The sequence below is a fragment of the Mastigoproctus giganteus genome, chromosome 9 (assembly GCF_048544385.1).
Source record: "Mastigoproctus giganteus isolate SK-2022 chromosome 9, ASM4854438v1, whole genome shotgun sequence".
NCBI classification, from domain to species: domain Eukaryota; kingdom Metazoa; phylum Arthropoda; class Arachnida; order Uropygi; family Thelyphonidae; genus Mastigoproctus; species Mastigoproctus giganteus.
The window spans coordinates 97,753,921-97,766,504 of NC_143583.1; the positions used below are offsets into that span (position 1 = coordinate 97,753,921).

The window sequence follows — 12,584 nt, forward strand, 5'->3', positions numbered from 1 at the left end:
TTTGTTTACTGAGATAAAATATTTACTGCACTTTACATAGCTCAACTGAGTCATTCATAGCACTGGCAATACTTCACTTGCAATCAAGATTACCACCTTTGCCCTATATACTGCTTGTTCCCCTTGCAATCTTGATTGCAAAGGGCAACAAGCAGTATATAGGGCAGAAGAATACTTCAGAAGAGTACAGTCTCAGAATACATACCATACATTTGTGCAAACATGTCCACCATACCATAAGAAGGGGGAATGCAACTGAGTAATGTGGCTCACTATGCAACCAATAAAAATCATGGTTTTCAACATATGAAAACCAAAACTTCCCATTGTGGCTTATGATCAGAGAAAAGAAGAGATTTTATGGAAGCATACTATACACAAAAAACTTCAGCCAAAGACAAAAATACATATTTTCACTTACTTATGCTTCTCAGTAAAAATTAGTCTACTTCCTCTTCCTCAACTGGCACTCCCTTCAACAAATGTTATTAGTAGAGTCCCCCATTGTTGTTTTAAATATTTATTAATAATACTAATGAAGGCATGTCAGGCCTAATGTCCAAGTTTACAGATGATATGAAGGTTGACAGCATGGTTGATGACAGTAATCAGGGTATGTTACTGCAACAAGATCTAGTTAAATTAGTCAGATGGGCTGAGAAATGGCAACTGAAGTTTAACATTGAGAAATGCAAGGTACTTCATATGGGTAGTAGTAGTAATCCGAGATTAACATACCAATTGTGTGGTATTACACTCAGGGTAGTGGAGAATGAAAAAGTTCTGGTTCTGGGTGGTTGTTATTTGGTTTTTAGGAGCATTAGCAACTAAGGCCATATTGCTCAGGGGATATTCGGTGGTCATTCCCTGACCTTTCCGCATCCTCCGTATTTGGTGGTCACTGGCTCGAACCCCAGTCTAATCAAGAAGCGTGTGCTACGCACTGCCGCTCCTGCCCACCTGTCTGGTTCTGGGATAATTGTGCAGTCAAATATGGAGTTCTCAGAGCAGTGCAGACAGGTTACATGGGTGCTGTCAATGATATACAGGAATTTCTCCAGTAGGTTAAGGAAGTGATTATTCCTTTGTATAAGGCAATGGTTAGGCCACATCTTGAATACTGCATATAGGTCTGGAAGCCTAATTTGCAGAAGGATATGGATCTATTGGAGCAGGTGCAGAGAAGAAAAACATGATTAGTAAGGAGAACAAAAGGGTGCTCTTATTAGGAAATTGCAAATTTGCAATTTCCTGATAAGAGCACCCTTCTGCAAATTGCAGCATCTGGAAACTAGACACCTGTAAGGAGATCTGATTGAGGTGTTTAAGTTACTGAATGGATTGAGTAAGCTCCTTCCTCTTGCTCAGACTACGCACGTGATGGGGTATAAATTTAAATTGAGGAAGCATAGTTGCAAGAGAGATGTGCAGAAATTTGTTTTCAGCTAGAGGGCAGTTGATTGTTGAAACAAACTTCCATCTGGTGTTGTAGAAGTGGGTAGTTTGAATAAATTCAGGAGTGCTAGACAGGATGGACAGCTGATATAGGAAGTGTTGGTTTTTTTGGCTGGTACTCTATAAGCTTGCTTTCTTGCATAATTTGCCACTACTACTAATAATTCTATCTGTGTATGATGACAGTCAATGACACACATATATTGTCATGTACTGTCACATCACTTTAGTACTTCGAATAATACTAGCATGAACACTTTCTCCAATTACTTTTTCACTTTTCTTTATATACCTTGCAGTCATTTTTGTGCAAAATTATGCAAAAGTACAATAAAATACTGCACTTCTGCATAATTCTTGCATTTCTTTTCCTGCTCACTCCACTTCTTTATATACCTTTATCTTTACCAGATGAACAGCATTCATATCCATGGTAGATTTTGGTTCTCATGTTCTCATGGAGACTTGTGAATACTACAGGTCAGGGAGCATCAATTTAGAATTAAATACATTTACTAATGCAAAAATTAAGAACTGGCGTATAGCAAGGATCTTTCACACTTAATGATGTTGTACTTGAAGTGCTTTCATCTATATTTTTTCAATCCCAATTTACCACTTGAAAATGAGTTCTGAATTCATATGCTGACTCCTTCTCCCCCCCCCCAAAAACATTAGGTATTTCTACCACATTTTTATAAGTTAACTAACTGAGCAAAAGACTCCAGCCCCACCTAGTCTAGTGTCTCTCCACACTTGTTCACTGTAAAACAATCTCAGAACAAGATATTTGTTCACTGTGTACCTGTGATTAGTTAATCTGCAACAATGTATGGAAAGCTTCAAGTTTCTTTTTAGTATGTTTGTGCAGAAGACAGAAGTAATATATAAGCAAAAGTGATCAAATAATAAAACAATAAATACTTTTTGCAAGACAAATATGTATGTAATTAGTCCTAAGGCATAAGCAAGAATTGATGGTGAAATTCTTTCAAGGGATTTTACACATTGTTTACTTCACTTATTGGATATGAGTCCTGAGATGCTTCTGTGAGATGTTACTTGCAGCATGCTTTGTAACCTGATAGCATTTCTTTATGCCAACAAGAGAAATGCCAACAAGATAAATTATTACTGCTTTTGTATCCTTTAATGATACAAAGCAACATGATTATAATGCACCACATTCCAGTACTTTGAAGTGATGTCATTTTGCATATATGAATGGTTTTATAATGTTTGTGTTTGACAAGATAAACAAACTCATTTTTAAACATGTAAATGATCATATATTTATAAGGAAGCATGACAAATTTCAAGTAGTAAGTTTTCAAGTGCTCAGTTATACATGCTAGATGTTTGAATCCACACAATACCACAAAATATGTAGGTCTTTTTGAAGTCTCTATCTATCATGCGAATGCCCTTGACCCTATGTGGTTGTTCTGAAGAAAATTTGGCTAAGGTAAAGAAAGCCTGCACGAGAAGCATGCAAAAGTTCAATGAAATTTACCGATAAAAGTACTTTTCCGTAATGGCATTTATATTGTTGCTCGCTCGGTAAACAAACAGTGGGTGTTATCAGTCTGGAATAGAACTTGAAACCCTCCCGAAGTGGGGGGGGGTAACCTGACCTTTTTTCTTTAGAATCCCTAATTGAATCACAAACAGAGTCATATTGGAAGTTCTGGTGTCATAAAAAATGTTCGTAACATAGTTTCACCGGTAAACTTTTTCAAAGTTTGCCGTGCTTCTCGTGTGGGTTTCCTTTGCCTTTTTTTTTTTTTTCTTAATAAACAATTTATCCACCAGTCCACCATTGATTCTAAAGAAAAAAGGTCAGGTTACCTCCTCCACTTTGGGAGGGTTTCAATCTCCCATGGGATTCAATTTCTACTCCTAACTGATAATACCCACTGTATGTTTACTGAGCGAGCAACAATACAAATGCCATTACGGCAAAGTACTTTTACTGGTAAATTTCATCGAACTTTTGCGTGTTTCTCATGCAGGCTTTCTTTACCTTTGCCGAAAATTTATATCCTTAACACACTTTCTACAATAAGCTCCATGCATTCAGGTAATGCAGACCTTTGTAATGTTATATTACCACAAGGGCTCGCATTTAGTGAGTATGGGCTTGGCACACCCAGGGTCCTGAGCTGGATATCATCATTCTTTTCTTCCTTGATGATTCTCCTCTCTCTCTCTCTCTCTCTCTCTCTCTCTCTCTCAGGGTAACTCAGAATTTTTTTTTTTTTTGGCTGGAAGCCTGAGGCTTTGTTGCAGATAAAGCCTCAGACTTTCTTGTACTATATGGCTAATAATAATAATCCTTCCTATAATAATAATAATAATTCCTCAACCAACAGTAACACTAGACATAACAACAACTACCCTGTGTACTTAGTAGCAATACCCATCACAAGGTGGAACCCCCAGTCAGGGAGAAATAATATAAGAGCAATAATAATGTTCATACACATATAAAACTTCAACATAATTGAACAATACATGATTATATGTAGTTGCTAATCCTTTCATGAAGTGAATAGACACTTTTAATGTGTTATTAGATTAATACACATATATGAAACTTACATCAACAGCATTGAATAATACATGATTATATGCAGTTGCTAATCCTTTCATGAAGTAGAAAGCAGGTACTTTTAAGAGTCCACTATCTCTTCTTCTCCAAGACTGTTTCTGTATCAAAAACACAAATATTCAAAATGTTTCAATAAAAAAGAATTATACATTTCGCATAATATTAGAGAAAAAGTGTAAGGTACAGACAATTATTACAGCACAAGAGCAATAGATCAAAAGCTTCTTTTCCATTATGCCATTTAATTTGAGTTCCAACAAGAGTAGGAACAGGTGCATTGTATACTTGCATGTACACCAATGCTAGGAGTATAGTAAATAAATTTTATGAATTTGAAGTGCTGGTCAAGACATCAAAGGCAGATATTGTTGGGATATCAGAGATGTGGTGTCACACAGATATGCAGAATTGGAATTTGAGGGGTACAACATGTACAGAAAGGACAAAATGTGTTTATGTTTCATGGCAGTCTCCGGGGTTCTCCCCATTAGCTGCTGTAGCATCTGTATGAGGCATGCGCCAATGCCAGCAGTGTGGTAAGTGTGGGTGCACAGGATCGTGTTTTCGTTCTGTTGAGTGTTGTTTGCCGGCTCTTGGCATCTTTACAAGCATGGGAGATAGAACAAGTTTGTTCAATGTCCCCTACCTCCCATCTGTCGCTGCATGGAGGCACGGCAGGGTCCACATTACACTGATGGTATGCCCCAGGAAGAGGTTCCACAGGAAAGGAGCCTCCCCGCCAAATAAGTGAAAGTGAAAGGAAGATTCTATGTCAGTGGGAGAAGTCAGGTTTTTGGGGAAGGGTAAAGTGATGGAAGAGAAAGGCATCCCTTGAGAAAAGTACAGTTAGGACAGTGGAACCCTTTGTTTCCAATCAGTATTCTTTGGTTTGGCATTGTGCTTTTGTCTTTGTTGGTGAGCAGTATTCTTGCGAGAAAATTTTGCCAGCCAGGTGGCATTATGAAGTAGCTGGGTGGAGAAGTGTAATACTTCGCAATATTATAAAATTTTCTGTTATTTATAAATGTAACTTAAGCGATCCAGAGCAAAAATGAATTTCATAATTTAACATTATATGTTCCTGTTGCACTGACCTCAATCGCGTAGCATGTTTGAATTAATATTGATTGAGATCAGTGAGCAGTACCATACGGTACAACAAGAATCGCTTAAATTTTCGCTGGTCAGTTAAATTCACTGGTGGTGCACCCATTCAATAGGTCCAAATCGGTGTCCATTTGCATCTGGGTTTTGTTTAGAGTAGAAAGAATTCTTTGCCTGTGTTTGAAGAGGCTATCTGCAAAATCAGCAAACAAAGTAAATATTTGAGAAGTCAAGATGAGATTTTTGACATTTTCTTGATCATATACTTCAGTGATTATTTGTAGTTGAGCTCTTAGGTCCTGATAAATGTGGCATTGGAAGATTAGGTGATTGATTGTCTCTGGTGATCTGCAGGGGCAGAGAAGTGAGTCTGTTAGTCCAAAAGAGTATAACTGAGCTGGTTAAAGCAGCATTGCAGGATTATCTAGACAAGACTGCAGATTATAGTTCAAATGCAGCATGAGTTTGAACTATAAGGGGAAGTCTTGTCTGACCAATTTGATTGGATTCTATGATGTGATCACAAAGCATATGGATGCAAAAAATAATTTTGATATTATATACAGTACTTGTATTTTAGGAAGGCTTTTGATACTGTTGTATCATGGAAGACTACTCTACAAATTTGAGCAGTATGGCATTCAGGGAAAGTTGCTGCTATGGATAAAGAGGTGGCTGAGTGGAAGAAGACAGAGAGTGGTAATTAATGGTCACTGCTCTTCATGGACTAATGTTATTAGTGGATTCCACCAGAGTTTGGTATTGGGCCCATTGTAGTTTTCTATATTTATCAATGATATTGAGGAAAGTATATAAGTCTTAATGTCCAAGTTTGCTGATGATATGAAGGTTGTTGATGCAACAGGATCTAGAAAAGTTGGACAGATGGGCTGAGAGGCGGCAACATTGACCAGTGCAAAATACTGCATATGGGTAGCAGTATACCCAGAGTAATATACCAACTGTGGCACACTCACTTAGTGTAGTGAAGAATGAAAAAGACCTGGGGGAAATTGTGTAGTAGTAGTAGTGGCATGTGATGCAAGAAAGCATGTTTGTTTGTTTTGGTTTTTAGGAGCATTAGCAACTAAAGCCATATTGCTCCGGGAATATGCAGTAGCCATTCCCTGACCTTCCCGCATCCTCCGTATTTGGTGGTGACAGGCTTGAACCCCGGTCTAATCAAGAAGCGTGTGCTATGCACTGCTGCTCCTTCCCACCTGGCTACATAGGCGCCAAGAAAGCATGTGTATGAGCTTATGCAGCATCAGCCAAAAAAAAAAAAAATCACACCATTCCCTCCAAATGCCTGTCCAGTTCCTCATTAAATTTATTCAACCTATCAACTTCCACAATGACAGATGGAAGTTTGTTCCAGCAATTAACCACCCGCTGGCTAAAGGCAAATTTCCGCACATCTATTCTACATCTGTCTTTTCTTAATTTGAATTTATGCCCCCGTAGGTTCGTAATCTGAACAAGTGGAAGGATCCCATCAGAATTCAGCGTGCTCAACCCATTCAAGGCCTTATACATCTCAATCAGATCACCCCGCAGGTACCTAGTCTCCAGCCACTGCAATTTGCAGAACTTAAGCCTCTCTTGGTAAGAGGATCCCTTCATTCTCCTCACCAATCTTGTTGCCCTTCTCTGTACACGCTCAAGTAAATCTACATCCTTCCTAAAATGAGGTCTCCAGACCTATATGCAGTACTCAAGGCGTGGCCTGACCATTGCCTTATACAGAGGGATAATCACCTCCTTTTCCCTGCTAGCACAATTCCTATATATCATTGACAAAACCCCATGACCTGCCCTGGCAGCCTGTCTGCATTGCTCAGAAAACTTCATATCTGCCTGCACAATTACTCCCAAGTATTTTTCATTTTCTACCACCTTAAGTGTAGTACCACACAGTTGGTACGTTTCTCTGGGGTTACTTCTACCCATATGCAGTACTTTGCATTTGTCAAGGTTAAACTTCAGTCAAGCAGTGCAGACAGGCTGCAAGAGCAGCTCATGGGGGTCTTGTCAATGATATACAGGAATTTTGCTAGCAGGGATAAGGAGGTGATTATCCCCTTGTATAAGGCAATGGTCAGACCACACCTTGAGTACTGCATGGAGGTCTGGAAGCCTCATTTTAGGAAGGAAATAGAGCTGCTGGAATGAGTACAGAGAGGGCCAATGAGATTGATGAGTGGAACAAAGGTTACTCTTACCAAGAAAGGCTTAAGTTCTGCAAATTGCAGTGTCTGGAGACTAGGCACCTGCAAGATGATCTGATTTAGGTGTATAAGGCCTTGAATAGTTTGAGCAAGCTTAATGCTGATGGGATTCTTCCTCTTGCCCAGATTAATTGCCTGAGAGGACATAAATTCAAATTGAAGAAAGACAGTTGTAGAATAAATGTGCGGAAATTTTCCTTTAGCCAGCAGGTGGTTGATTGCTGGAAGCAAATTCCATTTGTTGTTATGGAAATTGACAGCTTAAATAAATTCAAGACAAAACTAGACAAACTTTTGGAGCTAATGGATGGATGAAATGGGAAGGTTCTTTTTTTTTCTTTTTTTTTTTTTTTTGGCTAATGCTGTATAAGCTAGCTTTCGTGCACGATTAACCCTGGGGGCTCACATCTGGTGAGTATGGGCTTGGCACACCCAGAGTCCTGAGCCAGATATCATCATCCTTCTCTTTCTTGGTGACTCCTTTACTTCTTTTTTTTTTTTTTAGCTGGTGCAGCATAAGCCTCAGGCTTCCTTGCACCATAAGGCTAATAATAATAATAAATAATATGCCTCTATGAATGCTAATTTCTCATGAAATATGAATGATTTTCTAATAATCATTGGCTTCATTGCAGAACATTAGTGCAAAAACAAAATCAGAGGAGAAAATATTTTATTCAAGGCTTATTATTAAAATATGTTGAAATATGAATTTGCTGTGATCACCTTCTACCCATATAGTGCTGCTTTTTTTTTTTTTTTTTTTTTACAAAAACAGTGATCATTATGGATCATCATCATCTTGTTTTTTTTTTTTTTTTTTTTTTAGGAGCATTAGCAACTAATGCCATATTGCTCTGGGGATATGCAGTGGTCATTCCCTGACCTTTCCGCATCCTTCGTAATATTAAAAACCACAATTAGCACTTACAATCACATATTTCACCAATTAGCACAAGTTTTCCAATTATGTAGGTGGAGTCCAATGTATAGGCAGATTCTGCCTCTTTGTTGCTAGACACATTGGGTATTCACTGCTCAACTTCTATCAAATGGTCATTTGTAATCTAAAATGTAATGCTATTCAGGTACTGGCTGAATAGTGCTTGACTTGATCTAGACAAAGTGCAAAGCTCTAGCTGCTTTGCACTTTGTCTAGTATAAGGGATGGCCAACCTTTTCCTGTAATGGGCAACATATGGTGGAAATGTAGCATGTGATACCTAGGGGCAGATCAAGAAGCTAATGTAATCAATATCCTTCCCTCTCCAAATGGTGCAACCAAATATTGCTAATTACATAAAGGAAATTTATTCTAAACTTTTTTTGTATTAAGAAAATTAAAACAATTTTATATTTATAAAATGAACTTAATATAAGTTAAAAATAAATATTCATCCTCATAGCATTGTTGCTGTTATGGGCATTGCATCAGGCATACATGTAAAATTTTTCACTGATTGCAATAAAGATACAGGTTACCCCCGCTTAACACTGATAATTCGTTCTGGAAAAACAGAGCGCTAAGTGAATCCGCACTAAGCGAGCGCTGCATTCCCATAAGGTAACATGTATTTGTGATTTGCTGTCAGTGCCATAGGATATTTCCTAATCAATAATAAACAGTAGTGAAAAGATGCACAAATGTCGGTCAAAATATTTATGTGTTCACATAAATATATATGTGTACATATATAATTATGCGGTAACTACTTACATATCAAAATTAAACTTAAAATTCCAATTAAAATCATGAATTTAATTGATCTAAATTGATTTTAATTAATGGATTTAATCATGAAAAATGTGTTGATTTTGAGTTGTACTTTGGCCCTCTTCTTGGTAAACTAAAAGGGGTATTAATTTTAAACCCCCGCAGCGTTACCACCCAACAATAAAGTCAACCGATCATTCGCCACTTTGAAACCTAGCATGTTTTTTTTTTCTTTTTTCAATATGAAACTTCTTTTAGGCATTTGTTTCCAAAAAAGTCCTGCTTAATCTATATTACAAACTTGTTGAGAAGTATAACACATAATGTAAAAAACACATAACACATAATACCCCTCTTCAATAATTTTAGCAAGTTCTTTTTTGAAAGTTTCGGCTCCTTGATCTGCACTTGCAGCTTCTCCCTGGATTTTAAATCTGTTTAACCAGCCCTTACTAGTTTTAAATGGTTCAACATTTTTTTTAGGTGAGTTTTCTTCAGATCATCATATAGGCTAATCTCTCTCTCTTTATAATATTTAACTTAACTGAATTCTGCATTGGATATTATCTTCAATAAAATTAGTTAAAGTCTCTTCATTTCAATCCTAATAGCCGGCCTAGTTACTTGCAGTGAAACAGCTGTCTTTCCCACTGCTAAAATTAATTCTTTATTTTTTATAATTGTTCTTACAGTTAAACTTGCCAGTCCTAAATTATTGCACACATTCACTTGTCGTTGACCGGAATCGATTCACTTCAAAACATCTAATTTAATTTTCAAATTCAGTCTTTTTCTTGCATTTGTAGTCTTCATACTGCATCCAGATTTTGTTGCTTTTTCATTCTTATCCACCATTATTAACTCTTCGAAAATGTAACTGCATTGGTTGCATTAATTATGATACAACGTTCGAGTAAACTGTCCGTTACGCACTAGACTTCAGATATAACGCAAATATTACAAGCAATATACTTGATCATTTTTTAAAATGTTGATCTTGGTACTATGTAACAAGTCACTGAACTGCAATTAAATTAGCGTGCGAGAAAATTTCACAGAGCGTGGGAAAATTTCTCAAGTCGACGTGGAAAACGTTTTAATGCTGTTTTGCTATTCATTTTCAAGCTATCAACTCCATCAAATGAAACAATTTCATTAAATATGCCAAAAATGCAGTCTGTAAAAGAGAGTGATTTATGATAGTGTTATAGTCAGATACGGGTTATAATATAAGAGCAGTGTAAAGTGAACCGCATTATAACGAGGGTCTGTGTATAGATATAGAATTCATGTTGTGTAGAAATTCATAGCTACCTACACCAAATAAATGCTAACAGGTAGTAAATATGATTTGTTAATTCACATTCCCATCAGAATGAAACCAGAACCATAATCTCTGGCAATAAAGGAGGAATTCAACTTATATCAGTGCAACCCAAACTTTTTTTGATCCTGACACTCTGTGCATGTGCAAAAATAATTCAGCAATCTGCCTTCTTTGTTCCATATCTCTTCTCTAAGTTAATAGTAAATGAAACCATACACAACCTCCTTTGTTTTGCAGTATCATAATTTTTTATTGTATCAATTAATAATTGCATTTTAATCGCTCATTTAACTAATTTTATATTATTTTTACATAATTTTTTTCACACTGAAAGGTGCTTTAGTCTCTCTTAATGAACATAAATGTTGTATTTAAACTACATATATTCACATATGAAAGCAAAATTTCCATATGCTGTTCCTTTCAAAATGAAAAAAAATCATAATGTTCTATAATGTAAAAATCCATTAATACCAAAATAACAACTGTAAAAATACTTTTAAAAAATATATATCTGCGTACAATTCAGTGAATCATTTTTCCTGTGTGGAAAGAAAATATATACTTGACAAACATACCAGAAATGTGTTAGCAGCCAGTTTGGAATAAATGCTAAGACCAAGAGGACTTGTGGCACCAGGCATTACTTCACTAATGAAGGAATATTTAAAACAAAAAGAATGATTAATTAAAAAGTGATTGATTAATCACCAGTTATGATATTCCTTGCAGTATTTTTGTAGCACTGCATGTAATAAAATATATTACTGTAATTAGTCAAATAATGTGGTATTATTTAATTTTAGTGATTAAAACTTAATTGAGACATGAAGAAATAATAAAATGATTCTGGATATATAAAACTATTTTTTTAATAAATTTTAATTATTTCTATCATAAATGTTTCTCAAAATTTTATTTTTTATGCAGTAGTAAGTACAGAGAGCATATCTTATGCTTTTTTGTTTTACCCAAGGTTTGCTGTAGTTAGATATTCATCTTCTTGTCGAATGAAAGTGTCAAATTCATGTTTGATCTCAAAATCTGTTTCTTGATCAATATATGTAATTGGACGAGCCTAACATAAAAACAAACATAAAAAAATATATATAAAAATTTAAATATATGATATGATATGCAAAATTTCAGCATGAAATTCAGTAAATTCATATTTTTATTAATTATCATATTCTAAAGCAGTTGCTTTACTAGTTGGAGGTGGGGGGGGATTTGTTGTAATGTGTAACAAAAAAACTACCAAGCTTGAAAGTGGTTAGAGCTTCAGGTACCAGTGGTATTTACCTGGTCATATAGAAAGAAGATGAAAAGAATAAATCAAACCTTTAGGATTAATTATGAAGTCACTGTTAGATTTGGAGGCGCCTCTGTAGCCAGGTGGGAAGGAGCAACAGTGCGTAGCACACGCTTCTTGATTAGACCGGGGTTCGAGCCCGTCACCATCAAATACGGAGGATGCGGAAAGGTCAGCGAATGACCACCGCATATTCCCGGAGCAATATGGCCTTAGTTGCTAATGCTCCTAAAAACCAAAACAACAAAACAACAACTGTTAGATTTGGTGTTAATCCCCTTGGATTGAGGTGCCTCCGTAGCCAGGTGGGAAGGAGCAGCAGTGCGTACCACATGCTTCTTGATTAGACCGGGGTTCAAGCCCATCACCACCAAATACGGAGGATGTGGAAAGGTCAGGGAATAACCACCGCATATTCCGGAGCAATATGGCCTTAGTTGCTAATGCTCCTAAAAACCAAACAACCCCTTGGATTTGAGATGTGCCAACATCTAGGCACATCTCAAATCCAAAGGAGGAGGAAACTATGGATCAGATGAGTAACCACAGACCAGTCAGTTTAGCCTCAGTGGCATCTTGAGAAGTATATTAAATGAATCAAAGCATGGCTTTTTATGGAGAAAATTTTGTTTGACCAGTTTCATAAATTACTGTGATGTGATTACACAGGAGTTGGATTCGAGAAACAATTTTATATTATATAGTTAGACTTGAGTGAAGCATTTGATATGGTTTCACATGGGAGGTTGTTGTGCAGGCTGGAGTGAATTGAGGGATGGCTGAAGGACAGGAAGCCAGGTGGGCATTGTTGTGGAGGCCCAGAACTAGAGTTC

General features: G+C 36.7%; 1 protein-coding gene across 1 annotated transcript in view; it reads right to left on the bottom strand.

The window, feature by feature from the left end:
• LOC150080578 (uncharacterized) overlaps window positions 1-12,584 on the bottom strand; it is a 192,123-nt gene that overhangs the window by 54,059 nt on the left and 125,480 nt on the right. Inside the window, exons 14-16 of the mRNA XM_090380744.1 lie at window positions 11,411-11,517; window positions 11,018-11,090; window positions 4,057-4,164 (exon numbers count right to left, since the gene is read on the bottom strand). Of these exons, the coding sequence (XP_090236870.1) occupies window positions 4,057-4,164; window positions 11,018-11,090; window positions 11,411-11,517 (288 nt within the window). The remainder of the gene's footprint in view (window positions 1-4,056; window positions 4,165-11,017; window positions 11,091-11,410; window positions 11,518-12,584) is intronic.